Source organism: Emydura macquarii, unplaced genomic scaffold, assembly GCF_026122565.2.
Source record: "Emydura macquarii macquarii isolate MOO-44397 ecotype Brisbane River unplaced genomic scaffold, CSIRO-AGI_Emac_v2 contig_2734, whole genome shotgun sequence".
NCBI lineage: Eukaryota > Metazoa > Chordata > Testudines > Chelidae > Emydura > Emydura macquarii.
The window spans coordinates 3,575,049-3,600,595 of NW_027132871.1; the positions used below are offsets into that span (position 1 = coordinate 3,575,049).

General features: G+C 37.7%; 2 protein-coding genes across 11 annotated transcripts in view; one reads left to right on the forward strand and one right to left on the reverse strand.

Moving 5' to 3' along the window:
- GPM6B (glycoprotein M6B) overlaps positions 1–7,623 on the forward strand; it is a 149,348-nt gene extending 141,725 nt beyond the window's left edge. For 4 of the 7 annotated variants that reach the window (XM_067566128.1, XM_067566122.1, XM_067566127.1 and 1 more), the window contains 4 exons: positions 440–611; positions 2,989–3,062; positions 3,326–3,391; positions 5,957–7,623. In XM_067566128.1, coding sequence (XP_067422229.1) covers positions 440–611; positions 2,989–3,062; positions 3,326–3,391; positions 5,957–6,106 — 462 coding nt within the window. In that variant the 3' untranslated portion in view covers positions 6,107–7,623. Of the gene's footprint in view, positions 1–439; positions 612–2,988; positions 3,063–3,325; positions 3,392–4,318; positions 5,431–5,956 lie in introns of those variants that run through there. The other 3 variants (XM_067566124.1, XM_067566129.1, XM_067566126.1) reach the window with 1 other exon arrangement.
- Positions 7,245–25,547, reverse strand: part of OFD1 (OFD1 centriole and centriolar satellite protein) — a 45,671-nt gene continuing 27,368 nt past the window's right edge. For 3 of the 4 annotated variants that reach the window (XM_067566120.1, XM_067566118.1, XM_067566121.1), the window contains 6 exons: positions 21,558–21,658; positions 15,100–15,219; positions 13,464–13,621; positions 12,599–12,772; positions 11,252–11,322; positions 7,245–9,444 (listed from right to left, as the gene is read on the reverse strand). In XM_067566120.1, coding sequence (XP_067422221.1) covers positions 9,399–9,444; positions 11,252–11,322; positions 12,599–12,772; positions 13,464–13,621; positions 15,100–15,219; positions 21,558–21,658 — 670 coding nt within the window. In that variant the 3' untranslated portion in view covers positions 7,245–9,398. The remainder of the gene's footprint in view (positions 9,445–11,251; positions 11,323–12,598; positions 12,773–13,463; positions 13,622–15,099; positions 15,220–21,557; positions 21,659–25,547) is intronic. The other variant, XM_067566119.1, reaches the window with a different exon arrangement.

Genomic DNA, 25,547 nt, shown 5'->3' on the forward strand with positions numbered 1-25,547 from the left:
TTGGTATATAATTAATTTTTAAAAATCTATTAAATTTGGCATTTATTGGTGTTAACTTAAAACCAGAATTCCTGTTCAGTTTAGAATTCTTCTGACAGTGATTAATAAGCTTTCAGAAGACCAAGCTGTTTACTCAAGCAGATAGATTAAAAATGGAGTATTTAAGTCTTAAATTTTCACTACTGCCTTCAAGCCAAGTATTTGTTTAAAGAAAACAACAAGCAAGAAATGAGAAATGCTGGCTGCTCATTTTCCTACTGCCTAAAAGATCCTATTTACAAGGAAAAAATTGTATGGCGACTGGCTTTTAATGTTTAACTTCCTGAAAATCCCTTGTAGGAGTTTATTTAAAATACAGACACCCTAACCCCAAAAGAGAGCCTTTTCATTCTGTTCCCTTCAGAGAATTAAACTTGAACTGTGTGTTTTCTCTGCCTAGTTTGTTTTCCTCACATATGTGCTTGGAGTGACCTGGCTTGGGGTCTTTGGCTTCTCTGCTGTGCCTGTCTTCATGTTCTATAACATATGGTCAACTTGTGAAGTCATCAAATCACTCCAGACAAATATGACAGCTTCAGGGGACCAGATCTGCGTGGATGTCAGGCAATACGGTACTGATTATAATCCTGATTAAATTCTTTATCCTCTTTCCTGGTTCTATCTTCAGTAGGTTTGTCTGTCTTATCGGATAAACCAAAAAGCAGCAGCGTATGGGTATCTCTGAATATGCCATTACTTTTCCAATTTATGCAGTTTACACTAATCTCTTTCCAGATGCATTTGGTTTAACTGAATGGGCAAGTCATTTACCTAAAGTGATTTTGTAGCTGTTACCCTATTATATCAGATTTAAATATAAAACAATCAGCAAAATAAAATGCTTAGGAACAAAGTGGATACAAATAAATAATTTTTAAATCAAAATATTGAATTTAAATTTAAAATATTTTTTCTTGTAAGCATATTTTTTAAATGTGAAATTTTGACAACCTATGTTAAGGCCTAAACTTACAATAAATAATTAAAATATTAAAATGCTGCACAATGAGCCTTCCTCAAATTTTAATTAATTAATTTAAAAGGTGCTGCTTTAACTATATATAGAATCAGGCAGAAAATATCTGACTGTCGAGGTCAGCTCAAACTTTATAAAGTTACATTGATATACTATATTAAGTAAGCATCTGTATTATTTGCAGCCTATACAATGGGGTGACTGTAAATTGTAAGTACTTTCAGTTTGTGCAGAAAAGCTTTTGGCTTAATTATTTTAGGTTTCAGTTTAGCTAGCAGAGAGAATATTTTCTTCATTTTGACTAGTTCATTCAAAGTTGGCAAACTGACTGGGAGTTGAAAGCAGGTATGCTTGTTTTCCTCTTCCAATCTATGAACAAAAACAAAAGGAAGAGGATGAGACCTACTAATTCTAAAAACTTGAAGGACCATGGGGCCAGATTTTCAAAAGGTATTTAAGACACCTGAAGATGCAGATATGCACCTAACCTGCTATGGCACTTTTGAAAATTCCACTAGGCACGTAGCTCTCACTGAAACCAATGAGTGTTAGGTACCTAGTGCAACTTTCAAAAGTGCTGTGGCAGGTTAGGTGCTTATCTGCATCTTTAGGCACCTAAATTCTGGCCCATGGTGACCAGAAACAGTCTGTCAACTCGATAACTAAAGTTAAAAAGACCTTTATTTAATAAATCAGTTTTAAATGCAAAACATGTTTTCATAAGCTAGTTTTTCTTATGTATCTAGCAGTTAAATAAAATTAAACTAGTAAAAAAAACAAATTTAAAATGCTATTTTGTACATTTAATTGAATTCCAATTTCCATCCAAATGCAGCCTGACAAAAATCCAGAGTAAAATTTTACCCATTGTCAATGTGCAAGACTCCGAATACACACATCAGAATTGAACAATCACATTCAGCATATGCATATTTGACTAAGCAATCATTAGTACCCCAACACAGTATTTAGTTGGGTTGGTGCTGTGTATTCTGGAATTGCAAAGCAGAATTAAAAATAGTTTTGGAGTAAGCTTTTTCTGCAATTTACGTACCAATTTACGATAAATTCATGTTCAAACAATCTGCCCTTTCCACACCCACTAATTCCAACCAGCAGAGTTTGAACGGCTTTAACAGTGTTGAAAACTCTTCTTGAAGTTGTATTGTGGAGACAAACAGTAATACATTTTAAAGTGATCATGTGTAGTTTAAAATAATCTGGCCAGGCCACAGAATGAATTGAAAATCATGCTTGCAGTATATTTTAAAGGGATGTAAAATAAAAGATATTTACCTATATTTAAGATTTACATCTGTTATGGACCTAAAAGTTTAAACGTTTAGATCATCCAGACCTCATTTACTTTAAAAACTAATAAGGTCAGTAAATAAATAATCATCTTGTGCATTATGGGGGCTAAAAGGGTCTGGAAGTATTGGATTTATACGTGCCAGGGTTCACCTAAAATGTTTTCTACCTACTGGAAATAAAACAGGAAAAACTATATTTTTGTAATTCTTACCTACCACCCAAATCCAAACATTCCGTTCTGTAGGGGTCAGGGGTTACTCAAGTGGTGTTTTCTCTTAGTAGACTTCAGTTTTGAGCCCCATTCTGAAAGGTGCCAAGTACCTTTTGAGGTGCAAATTGCCCCCTATAACCAGAGGAGTTGGGTGTGTGCACATATGATAGGTTAACAGTGAGTAAAGTCACCATTTGGCTGCCATATGGGAAACCAACAGCTGACAACTTTTGGCAAGCAGCAGCTTGGTGTAGGAAGAATGCACAATCTGAGTGATTTCTTTGTAGTTCCTCCTGCCAGCTCAAAGCTGTATTGGTCAATGTGTGGGTGCACCATAAGGGAACAACTGACATGTGGGTGGGAAGGAATAAGATTTGAGAGGAATGGAAGGTTATGCAGTGGCTGTTTAGAACTAACTGTACATATTGCTCTGGTGTCCTCATTTCAGGTATCATCCCTTGGAATGCCATACCTGGCAGGGCTTGTGGTCCAACTTTAGAGAACATCTGCAACACAAATGAGGTACAATAACAACAGGTTGTTGTAGAAGCCTGTACTAACCTGCCGAAATCACACTCTATGCAACAGTGGCAAATATCAAGATTGTTGATCACATCCTTTCTTTCTGCCATCCTAAACCAGAAATAAAAATTGTTTTCTAACAAATTGTTTTTTAAAAAGACTTTCTGGGCTACTTGCTGTGTTAAATAACCAGTAAAATATATATTAAAAAAATTATATTTTCCCTAGAGCATTAAAATGTGTTTTAATCTCATCTTTTTCAGTTCTACATGTCCTACCACCTCTTCATTGTGGCCTGTGCTGGAGCTGGTGCCACTGTCATAGCACTGGTGGGTAATATCCTATATGTTTCTAATGAAACTTAACACACTCCTTTCAGCTTTTAACATTAAGGTTTTTTTAAAATATTATACACCTTGAAAACAATGATACCTCAAATAAAATGCAGTGCTTAAGTTTGTAGAATAGTTACCATTATTTAGGTGCATTGCACTTCAGTGTAGCTTTCTTAAATTAAGGACATGAAGGCATGCAAACTTTGAGGGGATAGAACTTTGTATAGGACTTTGCTTATTGCAACTTCTTTTAATAGCATTTGATAAATTACTCTGTAGTTTGCAATTCCAGTTTGACTCCTGCTTGCCTCAGGAGCCAGAAAAGTCACAAGTTCTGGCCATAAGGAAATTGTGTTTTTTAAAAGTTCTTTTCACAGCTCTGGAAATAACCAAACTTCTTAACTCTTTTTTTTTCTTCTGAAAAATATCCCTTTCTGGGATTTTTAAATTTCAGCCCTTTCCGCACTTACACTCCCCCCTCCCCTCTTTTTTTTTTTGTTTCGCAGTGAAGGGTAGTATGTAAACCTGTTACTCTGCTTGTCTGAACCTAGGAAACCTGGGATCAGGCTGCTGGTACTGGGTCTACAAAAGCTACTTAGGCAACAAGTGGAAATGTAGGTTTCACAAGATGGCATGCTTCATTTTTTTTTCTTACAGTAAGGGACTATTGCAGCTATCAACTTTTAATCTTACATCAGCCAAATTCAGGGGTAATGTTCACTATTCTTCCACTGTAGCAGCCCCAGGCCAGACTGTCTAATATCTAAAACTGAGTAGCAAAATATTTGCTTAATACAAGTCTTGAATCAACATCTGAGACAGAGTAATGTCTGTCATAGAATTGATCGAAAATTGCCCAAGAGGGCTTGAGCCGTCAGCTTATTGTATCTTACTCTCCTGTATTTTGTTCTTTTCCACCAGCTGATCTACATGATGGCTACCACATATAACTATGCCGTTTTGAAGTTTAAGAGTCGGGAAGATTGCTGCACTAAATTCTAAATTGTATAAGCCCAGTAAAGAGCTGCATGCGTAGCCTGAAATACCACTGACACCCTAGACTGAATCTAGCTTTTCAATTTTGTTACAGTAATTTGTAAATAGCTTCAGTAAGCATCATTTAGCATATCAGATTAATAAAGTGACTTATTGTATATGAATTATGATGTGGCTGAGATCTGGCTATTGTCTAAACATTGAGAGGATTCAGTTACTTCAGCTGTTGCAAATCATACTTTGCAGAAAGGATGTCTTTCACTTAACTCCTAACAGTCATCTGTAAAAGGAAATTTTTAAATGCCAGTGATGATTTTTCTCTCTCCTGTACACTAATTTCAGTAATAAGAATAAAGCATACATTATAGGTGATGTACAAGGGACCAGGTTGATTAGAATAGTGCCACTACATAGCCGTTTGACTAATACAGTACCCTGTGTTTACAAATGCATTTTAATAGAAGGCTCCATATACAGTTCCCCAGTATTTCCTATGTATGGATGACAAAGTCACAAGGTACAGCCTATTAGTGAGACTTTAGGAAGCTCTAAAAGAATTGAAACTTCATTACTAAATTTTCAAACAACTGCCACATCATGATCTCTCTGGAAAAAGAAAATATTCTATAGTGCTGCGTAAAACAATCACTTTATTTTTGAACCCTAAACTGACAGTAAGAAACCACATTTAGGTAATTTCTGTGCTGGTATTGTTTATGAAGTAGTAACTGATTTCTCAGTAGCCAGATCTCAAAATATAAGTATGACTATATGGGAAGCAAAACTGTGCATAGACCTAGACATTTTTACATGGTTGAGACGGCACAAAAGAATCAAGGTGTTTTCAGATGTAGATTTTTCTTGCATGAAATATGGTGAAAAGAAGATGGGAAGAAGAGATTTTTTTTACTGTGCAAACAAACCATTTCTATAGATGCTCAAACTTTACCTGAAGATAGACAATGGGAGTTTTTTGGTAAAAACTACAAAAATGTCACCACTAAGATTTGTTAACCCACAGACTGCATGCTTTTGCTGATAGTTTTGAACTCACATTTTCTTATTTCATTCCCCCATGTTAAAATGTAGCTTTTAATTATTAATACTGTTTACAATTTTAGGTTTTTGGGAGGGTGGAGGGAAATCTCACCACAATCTTTGCAGTACATCTGCTTAAAGAAAAACACCACAAACTTAAGCAGCAGTTATCTACACTCTAGACTTCAGAGTATATACTTGCCAAATGCAAAAAGCTGCTTATATTTTTGCTTCTTTTTTACCTGTGTTGCATTTTAACTGATCAGTAAAACTCTTTAGCTCATTTTTACTACTGTTGCATACTAACCCTCTCTAGCTAGTTTTTAATAAGCAAACTAGAAGATAAGCATGCAAAATTCTGGAGGTCAATTGAAATGAGCCTCTGTGCCTGTTTAATAGCAGAATGCTTATTAATACAGAATAACTGTTTTTTGTTTTGTTTAAGGAACGTCTATTAATCTGACTAGCAGCTTGCTTTGCCTCTTGACATGCTCACTAGCCATCATGCTCACCCTTCTCTTCCAGGTCCACTTCCTCATGATACTGTCTTCTAACTGGGCCTACTTAAAGGATGCAAGCAAAATGCAGGCTTACCAAGATATCAAAGCAAAAGAAGAGCAGGAGCTTCAAGATATCCAGTCTCGGTCAAAAGAGCAACTCAATTCTTATACATAAAAGTATGCCAGAGTAATTCAGAAGAATTTTGTAGCTCTGACCAATCATCAAACAGCTGCTCTGCAGTAGAGATGTATGTCTACCAAACAAACTAATATAGAAGTGTAAAAACTTCACCTTCAAGCTCCTGGGACATGTTGAAAGGGAAACCTTCCTGTGGGTAACCTTCCTTTCTTTAATACAGAGATAAGAGGTTTCATTCCAGGCATTTTAAAAGGCAACACTTTGTAGTAAGTGACCACTCATTCATCCTTTTGAGACTCTTGGTATTTATTTTTATGGCATAAAGCTCCTTCACAAATAGTGACCCAAACTGGCAAGTAGCAGATTTGTGGCCATAAATAATTGCACAGGTATGAGGTGTGATAAAACAATCTCAGCTTATCTCAAACTGGTTGATTCATAAATGGGCAGGATCACTTTTTTAATGGGCTGAAGGACAGAAGTCCATTTTCTGAGCCACTGTCATTCTACTGCACTTACTATCTGCATAAGCTGGGTGCTGACTAATTGGCTCAGCTGCCCCAAGTTTTAATTATTTTTATTAATTGATGTAATGTAGACTCTTGTCAGGATAATGAGCCCCTTCTTTGAAAATAAATGTCAGCTTTGCCTTAATATTTATTTTCTATAAATGTCTTAGCATTTATATAGTAGCAGGAGACCATTATCTATATTATTAAACAAAAAGTGTTACCTTATTAAAATGAAACTAATTTGATTATTCCAAATAAGCAGACCAGTGAATTTGCAACATTTCACAAACAATAAAAAATACAGCCATAAAGCAGACCACAGGTCAGCCACCTTTCTCTACTTTGGTGCTTAAGTTTATAGCCAGTGCTTATTCATTTTCTCTTTATGAAGCAGTTATCACAACAAGCAAGTGTGGTGTTCAGCAAAAAATCTGGTGCCGTGTTCAAGTCATTTCTCACAATGGTCTGCTTTCATTTTGTTTTTCAGAAACATTCAGTGATCTCTTGAGTATTAGTGATGGTATATTTGGTGTTTATTCTTTACAAAATACATATAAACGTGGGAAAAAATCAAGTATATCAGTCATTTGAAAAAAAATTAAATAGTAAAGTCAAGTCATATTTTTCAGGTCTTACCTTACAGTTGATTTTTGTTAAATGCCTAAAAGTCTAATTTGAGAGTTTTAAAAATGGGGCACAGTGTATGTAGAGCAGATAAGACAGTGTAGCCTAGTGTTTGTTTTACCTGTTGCATGAAGGAGAAACATTTCTACAGCAATGCAGGTGATGTTCTAGCCCAGTGTTTGTATAAGGGTAATGGAGGCAGTGTTCTTTACAGCCTAATTCTTTTCTAGTTCGATGTAGCTATTACTGGGAGTTTTCTGAAGTTTTGTTTAAGTAGTCTAATATTTTTATGTAAAGAGCATTAAGTTTTGCTATGTATAAATTTTTGTAACCTAACAGTGAATCAATATTTTCTATCAGTGCCAAGGGCTTCCTGTAGCTATACCCAAGTGTTACAATAAATATTTGTAGATAAGACACACCACTTGTCCATATTTATTTGTAGATTGTTTTTAGACAATTATGGCTGTCAGTTTGTACAAAGTTACTTTAGTCAGCTGAATTTTATATTTTACAACTTTTGAATTTTTCTATGACAAGTTAATCCTGAGTAACTTAATTCTTCAATTTTTATTGACTAGATCACCAATGTTGGGGGAAAATGCTACCAGGACTCTGCTTCTAGGTGGCTTGCCCTATGCTACCGATGTTGTGGTGATAGCCCACAACTGCTACAGCATTTTAAAGAACAAATTCTTCAAGTCACATCATGCAATAAAGTACTTGTTATACGTTATTGAAATCAAACTAATTACCTGGGTAGTAAACATAGAAGAACAGCAGATCATGTGTATGATGTAATTATTTTTCTTCAGATTTGGTGCTGAGTTTTATATGAATTGGAAATGTCCCTACACCTCTCAAGATGCAGCTGCTGTCCCAAATACTCTGAACACACATGTTGCAAGGTTCAGGTGTGAAGCTACCTCTAAATATCCTCTAGCTAAATATTACTTTACTAAAAAAAATTAGTTAGGGCAGAAACATGCTCTTTCAATTTGTATCCTTTTTTAAAAAAGATTTAAAAATATAGAAAAACTTAACCAATTTAAGTATAGAGCCAACTTGAGTTCCCATAAGAATCACTCAGTCAATGTTTGTAAATCAAATGCACTCAGTTTTACATAAAAAGATTGCAACCAGCTGAGTCAAAGTGGGATATTCTCCTTGTTACACATTACCACCATGACCCAACTCATAGACTGAATGTGCAACTTGTAGTGTTTAGTAGTACACACTGCTGCTTTAAAATATTTACCTAAAAACCAGAGTACTTCCAAATTAAATTTATTACTAATTTGAAAATCTGTACCTCAAAGAGAACTTGAGTACAGGTGCCACATTTTATTATAAAATACCAGAACTGTCTATAAAATGCAAACCTAAAGAGGATTAAGACAGTCATTTTGCTTGTACTCCTGTGGAGTAAAGACACCAGAAGTGAAACGGTATGAAGTTCATCTTTTAAAGTGTATTTATCTTCCCTGGTCATGCTGCTTCTGTAGAAAAGTACTTAAACAAGTTAACTCCAGTGAAAAATCACTAATCTGAAGGTGTCTCAAAGAAATGCTGCTCAACAGGAATGTATAAAAAAATTTAATCATAATTGGCATATCAGAGCCCTTGTGTTGCAGATAGTTATCTTGACATGCCATCTGTGAAACCAGCAATAGAAGCATGCTGGAAAAGATAGTCACTTTGTTTGCATTTTCATTTAATCTTTAAAACTGTCTCTCTCCTGTTACAGCAGGATGGTATTTTTTTAAAAGCCAACCTCATCGACCTGAAAAAATGTTGAACTGCCTTATTCCTAATATTATAGGCATCTTTATTTTCAGTCACAGCCCAGAGCTTTTTCAGGAATATGAAAACAAACATGCTTTCTGATCAACAGGCTCCAGTACCCCTAAAATATTTTGGGAAGATATGGGAAAGCTTAAAAACAAAAGTTAGATCTTAGCAGTTTAGTCCATAAACAGTACGCCCAGTCATATTAGACTCTAAATTACCCACTGAGGATAAGGTCTTTGTAAAAGGCTTGTATTAACATGTTAAACTTTAATTCTGAAACAAATGGGCCCCAGCTGAAACCCTTGTGCATGAAAATATTCAGTTCTTGTGGTGGTGGGATTGTGTACGTAACTTCACACCATCCTCCATTGTGCTGATCATTAGGAGATAGTAGCTGCTATTCACCAGAAGTCTTCATCTGGTTCTCCATGAGAGATGCCTGCAGCACTAAATTTGGGATGGAAGGGAAAAAGAGTTACAACTGGGTTCTGAAGCAGTCGTCTACCTGAATTTTACTCATACTTCTAAACATCTTCCCTTCCTACTGAAAAGTTCCACTTGCATGAGATTTAAGAAGGGACAACCTCCTACCACGGGCTTTTCAAATTACTTAGTTTTTTCAGTAGCACCAAGCATAAGTGGATTCTTGCAAATTAATACCCATGTCTGTGCATAAACTTCTGACAATGTTTTTTGATAGATGGGATGATTTCAAAGAGGGTACCTAACTATTGAGGGACCCAACTGCAGATAGATGATACACTGTTGTTGTTAGGTGGGAATCCCTCATTGTCAGCATTAATGCACAACCTTACAGTAACACACTATTCAGCATATGAGAAATATAGGCTGTCTACACACTACGAGCTACAGATATGTGATTGCCTCTGCTCAACTACACATACTTGTGCTAGCTCTCATTGACCAATGTGAATATAAATAGCAGTGTAGCCACTGGAGCATGGGTTAGCAGCACCGGAGGTAGGGTCAGGCCAAGTACATACTCAACAATTTTGAATGTGGCATGACTCAGCTGTGAAGAGAGCTAGCGTGAGTTTGTGTACACAGACAGGGGAAATTGCACTACCTGCTAGTGTAAACACAGCCATAGTAAGGATACAGTTTAGTTACAACCTACACATTTAAATTATGCAAGAAATGTTTATTGTACTTGAGTAAATGAATCTTATTAAACTCTTCTAACTGCTATTGAAACACTCCAACTACATCTGTTTTTTTGTCTGTACCTGGGTTATCCTAACTTCCAATGATTTCAATGGACAGACCATCATCAGTGTAGTAGCGCAGGTGCACTAAGAGAAAAATAGGCCCTCTAGTTTTAGTTGAGCATCTAATAGCCAATCAGCATACCTCAAAGGGATAATCAGTGGGAAACAGGGATGGTTCAAGATTTATTTCAACAATTCACTCTTCATGTAAAATTTCAGACAAGCCCATCCACTCTAGCATAACACTGCACCACTTCTGTTTGCAATTTCAAAAAAACCCCATACAGATCTAATAGATGGAATGAAAAAAAAAAAAAAAAGGTTTGGCAGGTTGGCTAAGGGACCTGGGTAGTGGGATAAGGAATTCTTTATATCATGGTATCAGATTTGTCTCAAGGAGCAAGTGAGTTTTTATTCTCCAACTATTTTCTGGTCTACCTCAAATAAACTATTCATCACAGTCCAGTGCCAGAATGGGCAAAATATGTACATGACGAAAGCCACTCTGCCAGTCTGGCACCCTTATTTGTTGGCCTTGCAGAGATGTTAGGCACTAAGAGGGTCATTAACCCACAGGACTTCTCTCCAGCTCAAGGAAACAGGGAGGGTGTGCTACTGCTGTCCCATAGATAAAAGGTCAACAGTCCTGCTGATTAGCCCATCTCCCTTGAATAAAGTTGCTTAACGTGATCATAAGTGGGGGTGTTTGCGCACATGCTGTATTAATTTCTTCATCCAAAGAGAAGAGGGCTGCATTTTTTCTAAGGAAAATTCAAGATAAAACTAGTCTTCACTTAAAAGTATACTTAACTTCAGCATATTGCTTTTGATCTACTCATTTAGGAGAAAAGTTTGTCAGAGTTACCGATAACATATATATCTGCCTTTTAAAAATGAAATTTAACTATAAATCAAACCACAACTATCACATTAATGAGTCACATCTTCAAGTAACTGAAATACCATTTGTGCGACTCCTTCACATTTAAAAATACCTCAACTTGAAATAATAATTGTATCCTGACCTGTCATCTTTTTCACTAGACAGAAGTTTCTCTATCAGTGATACTTCTTCCAGTTCCTCTTTTTTGGAGCTCTGAAAGACAAGACAAAAGCAATACATTTGTTTAATTAAATTTGGTTCTTTGGCCTAATTTTACAAACATAATAGTACTATTGTAGCATATGATCTTACAGAGAGCTTAAGCGTGTAGATAAGCTATTTTTGTCAACAAATGCTATCTGTGTAGTTTGAAACATTTATGTGCACCATGACTTTTTAAATAATGTATTTGAGAAGAGCAAGCACATTGGGGATGTAACACCATATTGCTGCCAAAGTAATGACATTTTGGGATACAAAATGTGAACAACTTTTGAACAGAAACTTATAAAATAATCATATTACACAAGAAATTTCATTTTTTTAATGACAATCCACTCACTGGAATGTTTCAATGGAATTTTTTTTTTAATCACATAGTTCACTTGTTCTCTGAGGGCTACATTTTCTATTTTTGACATACATTTGTCTGGAAGCAATTTCATACCTGCATTTTTTATGCACTATCATTTACATGTATAAATGCAGTGAGACAGACAAAACCAATTTCTGCAGAAATGGGTTTTGGAAGTATAAATTCTATCATTTGTGTGCTATTGTCTTGGTGCATTATGTAAACAGATTAGTGCACATACAAGAGGAGATCTCTCTAAAAATTAGGCCCTCAATTTTAACTGAGGTTTTTTTTTTGCCTTCCTCTGTAGCATGGAGCACAGGTCACTTGCTGGTGGATTCTCTGCACCTTGAAGTCTTTAAACCATGATTTGAGGACTTCAGTAACTCAGTCATAGGCTAGGGGGTCTATTACAGGAGTGGATGGGTGAGGTTCTGTGGCCTGCAGGAGGTCAAACTAGATGATCATATTTGTCCCTTCTGACCTTAAATTCTATGAGTCTACATACGACGTTTTGAAACCATTAATTTTTAACTATATTAAATACACATATTCTATTGTTTTATGTTACTGTTTGACATAATGCAATATAGCTGGGCACAGCCTTATATAGGAAATATAATTTTTCTGTTCCAACATAACCTAGGCAAAACCCCTTTGGAAGACAAGTCTCCAACAAGGAACACAAATCCAGCAGTTAACTGAACAACTGTATTATAAACCTGCTCATCTTCTTTCATTTTGTTACTCTAACTTTCATACTGAAAATGAAGAAAACCAAACTGAGTTGATGTTGGTATCCTTCACCGCATGATTTATGGATACACTGTAATTCAGACAAGACATTGTGTGCCAGAGTCACACTCTGAAGTCATTCTTGCACCCTTTTATTGCCTACAGTTTCTGGTATATCACCTTGTTTGTCAGCTCCTGCTCTCTGCTCTGCTGTATCAATTTCATGTATTTTTCTAGTGGATTAGGACTAGGGTCACACAAATTGTCTTTAACATCAGGATTACTGATTTCTAATTTTTCCACTTCAGTGTCTATCTTTTTTTCTTCAATTTTCAATGAATCTTGGATCAACTTCTATAAAACACAACAAAACAGAAATACACTTTAAACTGATCAGCCAGTTCAAAAATATTTCAATCATGTCGATAGCTCAATATGTTTACATATGAAGTTCAGTACATTACCAGTCTAATCTAGTAATCTGTTCTCCAGTCTGAATGGGGTGTTTAATGTGAAATGTACCATATCCACTCTCACTTTAGGAGTGGGCCAGATCCTGCAGTCCTTGCTCAGGAAGAGTCCCACTGCAGTCAATGGGAATGTTACTTAAGTAGAGACTGAGGGACTGGGTATTAGGTACAGTGATATTATAGTACTGGATATTATGTATCACATTATTTTTTAATTCACTTTGTTCCAATCTGGGAGCCAATTTAGAAAACAGTCATCTCTAGCTTTGAGTTTAGAATAAGCCAAACCCTGTTCATGTTCAAACTAATGCCACACAATAGTATCACGTTAATATGAATTACTCGACCGCAAGCTTTAATCTGGGGAGACATTTTAGAAACAACGAAGTCTGGTTATTAATATAGCTACAGAACTATTATAAATTACAGTAAATCCAAGATAAATTATTCTATGTTAAATTTACATAGAAAAAACAATGTAGGAGGTATTCTAGGATTGCTATGTGGCTTATTTAGTTCAAATTATATGGTATAACAAAGTTGCATTCCTGTCAGAAATTAAAATATTACATCACCATTTCTTCATTCAGTTTTTCTAGTTCTCTTTCCTCCCTTTCCAGTGCTTCCTGCCTTTCTCTCTGCCTTCTTTCTTCTCTTTCTCTCCTTTCTTCTTCCCATTTTTTCTCATTCTCTTCTCTTCTGTGTTCTCCAGACTGTCTTTGATCAACCACTGCTGTGACAAAATTATTTTTACATCTTTCTGTACCATTTGACATACCCTGTGCAGTAATCAAGATTTGCAAGTAATGGGTATTGAAATAAAGTGTGACATGCAGCTTGGTAATAAACTTATGAATTAGTAGATGGTTGGGAAAGATGGAAAACAGACAAGTAGCAAATTGATCACGTAACTTTTCTTTATGGCACCTAGAGTAAACCTAAAAACCTGGATGTGTAGTTCACACATATATTCTGTAACATCTAGTTATTTGCGCTAATTTAGCAGGCAACATTTCTTTCCATTATTAGATCTTCTCTTACTGGTTACACAACGAAGCTCCAAAACTTAAACAGAAGGGATAGGACAGTCTTATGATTAAAGCAGAGGAGGAGGAGTCAGGAGACCTGTGTATCGTTCCCAGCTCTGCCACAGACTTCCAGAATGACCTTGGGCAACTAATTTTTTCAAATCTGGGTGCCTAACCTAAAGTAGATGAAATCCATATTTACAGTTGGCTTCTAAATAAGTTGCCTGACCTAGAAATGGTAAACACACGCCACTCCCACAGAGGTCAATATGAATTTAAAGATGTCCTAGCTAAGTAGAAAAATTTAGCCTCTCTGTGCCTCAATTTCCTGATCTGTAAAACGAAGTTGATAATACTTATCTTTCTCAGAGAAGTGCTCCAAAGTTTTATTCTTTAGTATTTGTAAAGTGTTTTAAGATATTTGGACAGAAAAGGTTATAAAAATACAAAGTATTATAAAATAGCTATTTTAAGAAAAACTATCACAGCACATATCTAGTTAAATATGTGGAGTTAAAATGCTAAGAACATTTACCTCTATAAAGCATTAATTTGTTATGTTCACAAAATACCAGAAGGTATTTGAAGCTAAAACACCCTCTGCCCACAGCAAGACCCTTGGGTAAGACTTAAAAACTACCTTCATATCAAGCAAGATGTTCCAGGCCATTATACTACTGAGCTGCACTGAAGCATTGGAGAAATTAAGCATGTTGCATTTAAATCATCTCTATCTATTTTAGGGTTTTATATTTACATCTATCACAATAGTGATTATACACTGAGTGCATTGGTATGCAAGACAGTCAGCAAATGCAGACACACATTAAGGGAACTGTTGAAGAATGCTTCACCCCAAAGAAGCAAAGATCATGAAATCAATATTCAGACCAAAAAAAAAATGAAGTCTCTTCAGAAGCCAACACAAAAACTTAAAAAAATGAGATTAAAACAAATTAATTTACTGGTGAAAATTTTCAGTCTACAGTAAATCCAGAATTAACAAACAAAGATGTATTCCTTTTTTCTTTAGTACCTTCAGTTAAACACTAGCTTTGAGAAAAATTTTCAATCACTTCAAAACAAGAAACTACAAAATGCTAATTTTTTTATTTGCGTTTTGTTTTAATACATTTGCCATCTAAAAAGGGCATTCACTTTTGTATCGGAGCTGAGAACTCACTTAAATCCTGCTGTGAAGTGGCTGTTGCTGGCACAGTGTTGGTGACATTGCTCCCATTGACACTGTCCCCAGATGGATGTGACACATCACTTTCGAGCTGCTCTGGAATGTCCTCTTGATCTGGAGAAGAAGTTTGAACAATGGCTTCATTATTCTGTAATTATAATAGTGGGGCAAAGGAATGGATACAAAGTGTGGGAACGTCTGGAGTTAGAATACATACATTTAAGCCATTAATTATGCACTCTGCCCTCCAAACTCAACCATTTAATGGAAAATTAAGAAATATCAAATAGGCTGCACTTGTTATTTTAATCATAATCCTGACATTATTGGGCTTTGAAAACTAGGTGTAGCAACGTGTTTACTGGCACAACTGAAAGCAATGTACACTTGTGAGATAAAAGATTTCTAAAACCCTTAACTGATCCTTAAATAAATATAGCTACAGAATGTAAAAAACAAGTGGTTTCCTTCACATACTATATCTCTGTGGCTAGATATATATTACACAAAAAACGACATTAAAATAATCTTAAGGTTGCAAAGTGAAACACTCAGAAGTTAGGAAGTGCTGGAACGCCTGTTCAACCTTAATTCATCGCCCTTGTGTGTATACATTATGAGACAGTCTTTCATTATATGATCATATGCTATTTTGTCCACAGGACCCACCTCATTCAGGATGGACGGTGCTCACTTAATAAGCAGTTTATTCAATATTTTGTTTTTCCTCATTGTTCAATGTATGACCCCTGCCTTATTTACTGCACACTATTCAAACTCTGCTCTGAAGACAGAAGTATTAATTTCCTCATGGGCTTTTCTATGGTGCTTATCGCTATGGTATCTGAGTGTTTCACAGATAATGAATTTATTTTCACAATACCACTGTCAGGTAAGGAGGTGGTATCTCCATTTTACAGATGGGGAACTGAGGCACAGAAAGATTAAAGTCAGAAGTATCCACTAATACTGGGTGCCCAATTTGAGACACCTAGGTCCTTGGCTTTTCATGGAACATAGCATTATATAGTTTTGTATGTTCCAAGCACAGTTCCCATTGACTTCAGCTGCAAATATAAGTGTTTAGCACAGGGCTCGACAAACCCCGGGCGCCATGCCGTCTAGAAATTTAAGTCTGGCGCCTAATATTTCTCCCAGGAGAATGGCTGCTGTGCTCCAGCCAGGGCGCCACTGCGCCCACGTGGCAGGGCTAGGAGGGGGGAGCGCTGTGGCTGCTGCGCTCCAGCCAGGGTGCCCCGCCGCTGGGCCCACGTTGTCTGGCTCCTTAATTTTTGGGCTGGCTCCCAGCTCCAAAACAAATTTGTCGAGCCCTGGTTTAGCACTTCTACAAGTCAGACCCAAGAGTCTCAAGTAAGGCACCTAAAAATAATGAACATGTACGTAAGTGACCACCTATCAAAAGTTTGGTGTAAGTGATTTGCCTAGCATCATGTAAGAACTCTGGAATTCAACAACCTTAATCACAAGACCTTTCTTTCTTTTCCCACAATCCCCTGCCTCATTCACTACACATCTTTCAACTTCTGCAACAAATGAAGCAGAGGTCCTACAGACAACAGCTTTCTTTACAACACAACCATGATCCATGCCCAAAGCAGGTCTACCAGGTGCACTACATGAAATAGCCATCTTGTGGAAAAAATAAGAATATGATCACATAATTAAAGACAGTGGCATAATGCATACACACAAGGGGACAATTTTCCAAAAACTTTCAAGCCTGAAGCAGACATCTCACACAGAAAATTCCTTCCAAAATAGTTAAAGTTTGGCAAAGTTACAAGTAACTGAAAACAGGGTCTTATAGCGGGAAGTCTCACGCAACATTGGTAATAGTTAGTCATAGATTAACAGAGACTGAGGCCAGAAGAGACCAATTGTGATCATCTAGTCTGACCTTCTGTAACAACACAGGCCACACAACTTCCCCAAAATAATTCCTAGAGAATATCTTTAGAGAAACTACCAATCTTGATTTACCAGCCCTGCGCAGGACACATACAAATCTCATTCTCTTTCACATACATTAGATTATATACATTACATCATATGATTAACATACTCAAATGAATGTGTTTTATTTTTCTGGTTTTCTTTTAAATTAGTTTTAAATGAGAACTTTGATTAATAATAAAGATATGACTACCTAAACATACATACCTAAACTTATTTTGTACTCATTATCAACAATCATTATCAATAGGTTGTTTTATAAACCCCCTGCTTGAAACAGCAAAATCTCATGAGTGCAAATTGGTACAAGGAATGACTTATTAGCAAAACCATTTTGAATAGTCTATGAACAGAAAACAATATTAACAAAAAGGTCTTTAAATAATCAGTCTAAAATGTCCATATACATATAAACTATACATAAAAATGTATCAGAGTTCACATATTTGTATAATCAGAAAACACACTGAGAAGCATCAATGTCATTCTCAGCTACTATATTTTGGATCCAACTTTTAAAAATCAGCAATCCACACAGAAATAGAGAAGTAGAACAGCAACTGTAACATATTCACCAAAATAAGACAGTAACTAGTCCACCAAGAATGATCTTTATTTGCAGCCAGAAAGTAATAGCACTAATTATTTAGAATATTAAAAAATTATCTTTTTGTATCTTCATTCTTATATGCAAAGATGGGTAGAGGGTGCTAGAGATGTTTTTAATGAGTTTGGAATAACGGTGCTAACTCATGGTAATTACCTACATTACTGTTGGAACTCATTTTATGATAAGAACATAAGAATAGCCATTCTGGGTCAGACCAATGGTCCATTTAGCCCAGTATCCTGTCTTCTGACAGTGGCCAGGCCAGGTGCTTTAGGGGGGATGAATAGAAAAGGTAATCATCAAGTAATCAATCCCATCAGCCATTCCCAGCCTCTGGAAAACAGCAATCCCTGCCTATCCTGGCTAATAGCCATTGATGGACCTATCCTCCATGAACTTATCTAGTTCTTTTTTGAACCGTTATAGTCTTGGCCTTCACAATATCCTCTGACAAGGAGTTCCACAGGTTGACTGGGTTCTGAGAACAAATACTTCCTTTTGTTCGTTTTAAACCTGCTGCCTATTAATTTCATTTGGTGACCCCTAGTTCTTGGGTTATAAGGAGGAGTAAATAACACTTCCTTATTTGCTTTCTTCACACTAATCATGATTTTATAGATCTCTAGCATATCCCGCCTTAGTTGTCTCTTTTCCAAGCTGAAAAGTCCCAGTCTTATTAATCTCACCTCATATGGAAGCTTTTCCATATTCTTAATCGTTTTAATTGCCCTTTTGTGTTCCTTTTCCAATTCTAATATATCTTTTTTGAGACAGGGCGACCAGATCTGCACGCAGTATTCAAGATGTGGGCATACCATGGATTTATAAAGAGGCAAAACAATATTTTCTGTCTTATTATATATGCCTTTCCTAATGATTCCCAACATTGTTAGCTTTTTTGACTGCCACTGCACATTGAGTGGATGTCTTCAAAGACTACAATGACTTCAAGATCTTTCTTGAGTGGCAAAAGCTAATTTAGAGCCCATCATTTTATATGTATAGTTGGGATTATGTTTTCCACAGTGCATTACTTTGCATTTATCAACATTGAATTCCATCTGCCATTTTGTTGCCCAGTCACCCAATTTTGTGAGATCCCTTTGTAACTTTTTTGCAGTCTGCTTTGGATTTAACTGTCTTGCGTAGTTTTGAATCATCTGCAAATTGTTTACCCCTTTTTCTAGATAATTTATGAATATGTTGAACAGTACTTGGCCCGGTACAGACTCCTGGGGGACACCACTATTTATTCATCGACAGATGGGCACATGGGCACCAGGTGTGTAAGGCCTGGGAAGTCTTAGCCTTCCCTGACAGCCAGGCATGGCTTCGACCCCTCCTGCTGCATCCTGCCCACATGATGGGCCTGGCAGCGGAGGCCCTTTCTACTGAAGCGAGCGGGCGGGAGCTGGCTGGGGTGTAGGTGGCAGGCAGTGGGGGTGGGCCACCCAGGGAGTGGGCTGGGCTGGGGCGCTGCAGCACTGGGGCCAGCTGGGCAATGTTGGTGCTGCAGGGTCCCGGGCAGGGGCCGGGGCCAGGGTTGGCCGGGCCATGTCGGCGCTGCGGGGTTCCGGGGTAGAGGCCAGGATCAGCTGGGCCATGCTGGTGCTGCAGGGGGCCAGGCCTCGGGTGTGTGGCTGGAGGCGCTCCAGGGGCTGGGGTAAACCGGCCAGCCCGGTGACACTCTGGCAGTGGGGGGGTGGGAGGGAGGAGGGGCTGGTGCTTGGGCAGGGCGGCACTGGGGCACAGGGTCTGGGTGCTCAGGCTGCCCCCAAGCACAGGTGCTGGGTTGCTCCGGCACTGACTGGGCCCAGCCAGCCAGCCTGGCACTTGGGCCACTAGGGGGGAGAGGTTGATGGGAGAGGGGACGGAAGGGGGAGGGGTTCAGGTGGAAGGGGCGGGGCCAGAGCCTAGCCTTCCCGAACAGGCAGTTCATGAATCGCCCATAGATGGGCATTTCCTATCTCCTGATGTCCCCTTGCACCATATACAGATATAATTGCTACATACTCTCCTTTTTTTCATTTTCTCTCTTCTCCTTTCGTCTTATTCCTTCATTATCTACTTCCCCCCTTTCTGTATATCCCCTTCCTTTTTATGAAATTCTTTTTTGCTTATTATATGCTGTGGAGAAGGGACGAGGTTAACTTGAAATTGTATGATATGAGATGTTATCGGATAACTGTTAAGCAAAATTGTAGATGGGGTATGCTATGGGACGAAAAGAACACATGCCATTTGGGTGCACAGAGGTTTGGACTCTTAGCTGAAGTTCCGCCCAGACTGCTCATTAGGAACTTTGGGGATTTTTCTAATTGGAAGGGTTGATTTTTGGCTTCTGAGAAAGGGAGCAGGATCACAGAGAGAGATGCAAAGCTAGACACTGCCAGCTGCTTATAAAGATTAGGCTTTCCCTAGTGGAGTAAGAAATAGAAGGGTTACTGAATGCTATTGTTACGTTTAATCTGTTTCAATAGAAATTTGGTGGTTTTTCAAACCCAGAAGTCAGAGAGAGTTCGGAGAGATCTGCAAGGCCCTCAAAACAGAGTTAAGAAAAGCAGTCAGGATTGCCTGATATTTACCGGCAAGTGTCACAGAGAAATCAATATTGAACAAGGTGTGTGCCTGTGTAAGGGCAGATCATGGCATATGCTTTTCATGTTTCTTCTCCCTTCCTCTCTCCTTTCTGGTAGCTCTAGTTTTCCTCCACTCACATGCCACTGGAGGTGTTCATTGGTACACCCAACAGAGCACTGAGTATCAGTACAATTAATTTAGAACCTAACTCTATGTACAAATATCTCAAATTATTCCTTCTGCATCACTAATTAGATGATGAGGCATGTAACTAAGTCTGTATAGGCGTGAAATCTGCTTTTCCTAGTTACTCATAGCAGCCAATCTGTTCTCAAGTCCGGTAAAATAAAGAAATAAAAATAGGTGAATTAGAATCGGTTCCTAAAAGTATCTTTAATGTAAAATTAAGTAATTTAATAATTTAAATAAATAAATGCCATATCCTAATTGTATGAGTAGAAATATTTAGTGACTGCAGAAGTATTTCAACTAATGCAAGCTGCAGTAAAATAATCTATTTAAAATTTGTAAAAAGAAAACAAAATGGAATAAATTAAAACTGATTATTAAAATAACTAAAACTAGAGGGAAAATCCACAGAACAGTGATCCACTTCATTAACTCATCACTGAACATAGCCAGCATGTCTTCCATGGAAAACAGAGCAACCTTAGAGATGTTTTATCTAAAATTTAATACTGTTAACAACCCAGGAAAGTAAGTAGGGAATTTTTACCCTTGCTCCATGTTCTATGAGCCCCAACAACAAAGTATGAATTGAGACAGTGTTACACCTGGAGCTAATGCTGATCCCTACATCCAGCTTTGAGTAGTATTCTACCTTCATTTCTTTCTATTCGTCAACAGTGAATTTAATTTGCCATTGTACTACCCAATCACATAGGTTTAACAACAGTTTTCTCCAGTCTTTATTAACCTCAACTGTGTCACCTGCAAATTTTGATAACTCAATATGCACCTTGTTCTCCATACACAAATATGGTTTCATTGTAGTAAAGGTTGCATGGTTCTACTTTAGTAATATTTTCCTCAAACCCTGGAAAGCTTAAACTGAAATCTCTAACACAACCTAAACTGTGGTCTTGTAAATATTCCATCATAATGTATTAAACAACAACTGTTTTTTAATATGGATCCCTCAGGCATCCTCTGCTAACCCTTTGCTAATTCTCGGTTGAAATGAATGGATAATCTGAAGGAGAAAAACAAGATTTTCTACTCTTTTAATTTACTACAGTAACTGTCTGAAAAACATATGAAAGCTTACATTTAAAAGAAGAATCATGTTCTTCAAGGTCCTCATATGCTAGCTTCTCTGGCTTTGAAGAGTCATTGAAGTCCTGATTATCAGCCTGCTGTTCACGAAGACTAAAATTGGGGGGCAAAAAAAACACATGAATTAAAGGTTTGATAATCAAAATGCCAAGAACATTAGCAAGTCAAGATTTCACAATAGTCTGCAATACTCAAGAGTAGCTACAGACTATGAAAATTGTAAAACCACATAAGCAAAACAACATATAAATCAGAAATTACATGGTATGGAATTAAAATACAGTAACCTAATCCTGACCGCCTTCAGGTATGAATGCAAGACTCAGTTCTTGGATAAGACCTTCCTCTGCAGCCTCTCCCCAAAACACCCACAACTGGGAAGAGTGAAATACATATAAAAAGAAAGAAATATATACTACAAAATGGAGTCAAAAAGAGGAAGAGAAAACAAACAACAAAAAAGGAGGCAAAAAGGATCTCACACACACACACACACACACACACACACAAAGGGAACAGAGATTAAGAATTGTCTTTTTAACCACTCAGTTTTGTAGTTTAACTTGTGTCCAGTGCTTTGATAACAGTCCATTAGATTAGATAGCTTTTCATCCCTGAAACCACATTTAACAATCCTTCTTTGGCTCTATGAAAAATGGATTTAGTGGTCTCTTTCTAACTGCAACTGGGGATTTGTCTATAACAGCATCAAGCACAATACACTCAGGGCTGGTTCACACTGACCGCGCGATTTGGCAGCAGTCCACCGGAGTTACGCAAACTACGCAGAGCAGTTTGCGTAACTGACGTCGACTGCTCAGCTTCCCTTCTGTGTGCTGTTCACACTGCGCTGAGCCGACGGGAATGACTCAGTGCTATGCTACTTGAGGGGGTGGACTTACTCAGGCGACTTCCTGATCGATTGAGCAGGTCTCACTGACCACTCAATCGATCCTGAAAGATCAATCTGGCAGCGGTGATTTTGCCGCCGTCAGTGTAAATGTAGCCTCAGTGTAACACAGCTAGCAATCCCTACTCAGAAATAGAATAGAAAGAGAGTTGCAGGTCACAAATGAGATGCACAGTAGCACAATGTACAGAAGCTTGCTCAGCACCTGGCTGTATTGGCCTTTCACTATTATTAGCATAAACATACAAAATATTTAGAAAAATTCTAAGGAATACAGGTTTTTTATGGGGTGTGGGGAAAGAGAAAGATTCATATAATGCTGCCTATAACAGACAGGATTAATTAACGTATGTTGTAAATTGAAGCCTGAGGGAAAAATACTCATAGCAGTGTTGGTTCTGCCATTTTAGAAGAGTGGCTCAATACGCAGAAAAAGCCTGTAAATTCCACACACCATTTACTGCTGACAAATGTAAGCGGTATTTCTAGTTTCTAGAACTATATCATCTATATAATGTATAATCTGTATATAACCTATATTGTATGGTTTTTAATCTCTCTTTCAGAGAAGCGTGTGTGCTCAGTACATATTATCTAGCGTACAAGGACACATGCCACTTTGTTTAATATTGCTAGTGTTAAATCCTGTAAAAGTGTTGGGAATACATGGAATTCAATGGGACAGATTCAATAAACAAAAATAAGAGATTTGTCTTTATTAAGGCAATTATTTGCATGAATCTCAAATGGTTTTCAAAAACCATTTTATCAAAGCAATGTTGATAAATCTGGACTGTATCCAGCTTCAACAACATTCCATAAAACAGATAATGGTGTCTCAGTCAACAATAAATTATTACAAAAAATGATATAAAAACTATTATTTTGAGAAAATGATTTCTATAAAGGTGTTTTATGGACAGTAAAACTGGCAGCCTAACCTATAATCAAATATTCAATCCTTAAGTTTTTTTTAGGAATATGAGAGAAATCAGCATTAAAACTGTAGTAATCAAACCTATATTTAGGCCGAGCATGGCAGGAGTGAGAGATGGAAGGTCTGATGTAATGGGCTCATCCCTGTCCTTCTGATGATACTAATGCCTTTTGGGACTAACAATAAAGAAAATAATACTTCTCACAGAGCCAGAATACTAGAAATGCAGTCCTTTCTTCCAGGGAAAGAAGGTGTTGCCTTTATTAATCACTTCCTTCCCGCCCACTCACAGGTTGGGGCAGGAAAAAAACCACAGTGCTGGTGTCTTGAGAGCAGTCACTTTTCCCAGTGATGGAGAAGGTGTTCTGTTTTTTATTTTCTCCCTCGTGTGGACAGAACATGGACCACTGCTGGAAATACACCAGATTTTCCACACTTGGGAGGCAGTGTCATGCTTTTTTTGTTAGCTCCCCTTCCCTCCCACTAAACCTACCCAGTAATACAAATCCTATCAACCAAGTGATATTTACCTCATGCTCAGACTGAACAGCTGGAAAAGGCCTCACATATACTGCTGTACTTCAGAAATACATTGCTGTGTGCTGTAGCCATTTTCTCTTACAATATTCTGATAGAGATTAACAACACTTAACTCTCAACTGGTGAGGTCTATCATGCTGGTACCAAAAAGGACATCAGTGAGACAGTGGACACAGCATGAATGAAGGGAATGGAATAGTGAGGATGAGACATCTGTCTGAACGGAGACACCATAGAGGTACTATGATAAGCATGCAACCAGAGCCTACAACTGCTTATCCTTCAACTGCGGACTTGGAGAAGAGGTAGGTATGTGAATGATAATCCTGCAAATGATCTCTTCAGAAAAGCAGAATTAAAAGATAAGTAATTGTCCCTTCTTTCAAGACACCATCTGTGCAAGACTCTCACTCTTTGAATGTAACTAACTCCAGGAGACTTCTTAAGGTGGTGTTAACATGCAGGAAGGGTTGGGTGTTGTTTTGGTTTTTAGTGGGGATGTAGAGGAAAGAATGAGGCAGGCAGTGGGGATGTTTTGTTATTTTTTTAACTCCAAAATATCCCCATTTACACAGAAGACAACCTGAAAAGGCAAAACAACAAAAAACCCACTAGGTGGTGCAAGAATTTGGGCTCCTCTACCTCAGAAACAATTTCTGTCGGCATGAAGAAGCAAAGTGAAGATCATCCTCAGACAATGAATGTTAGCACTGAAGCTTTGGGGAGTACACATGAGGATATGAGGCTACCTGACAAGCCTAATGGTCCTGACTGAAAACCTGGCTGAAACAGACAGTGAAAGTTGCTCTGCCTCAGATAGCACAAGACTAACTATAGGTCAGCCAGGTCACAGCTGTGAAAAATACAGCAACACAACGTTTCACACAGTTTTCATGGAGATACGGCATCGCTCAAGGAATCAGTGTGGGCTTTCTAAGGTCTTTTATGTGCTTCAAATAGAATCCCAAAGACCTTTAAATTTCAGATGTATGCAGAGGGCCTTCCTGATATGGGAAGGATGAAAAACTCTACCACTATTTTGAATGGACATTACTGATGAGTCTATAACATGACCTGGTCCTTGTCAGACAGGACTGTTCCTGGCTCGGAAAGAAGAAAACTAGCAGCTACCTTTGCTCAATGCCAAAGATCAACTTCTAGAGCCTGCCTTCAGAGGAAAAACTAAATTACTTTTCCTGAAAGCAGAGATAAATAAATGGGTGATACTCTCCCAACAGTAAAGTCTGTCTACAAATTGGCTACTCTGTAACAGGGAAGAGTATGATCAAAACATGTTCTACACAGACAGTACACACTTCCAGTCTGGCAAGGCTCAGACACTAATAGCATGCTGTGCTCCAGCACCACGCTACTTGTTAAGAGCACACAATATGCCAGGTACCAACGATTAGGCATGAAATTTGAGGCAGCCACCTCAAAAAAAAAATGAAGCCCTCACCAAACAGCTGGTACATAGGGGGCAAAGTCTAGAGTGTCTAAATGTAACAACTCTAGCTGAGCTTGCACTGGTGGATGCTCACCAGGTTGCTTCGGATCCAACCACTGGATCCCACATGCTCTTAGGCTGGCTATGT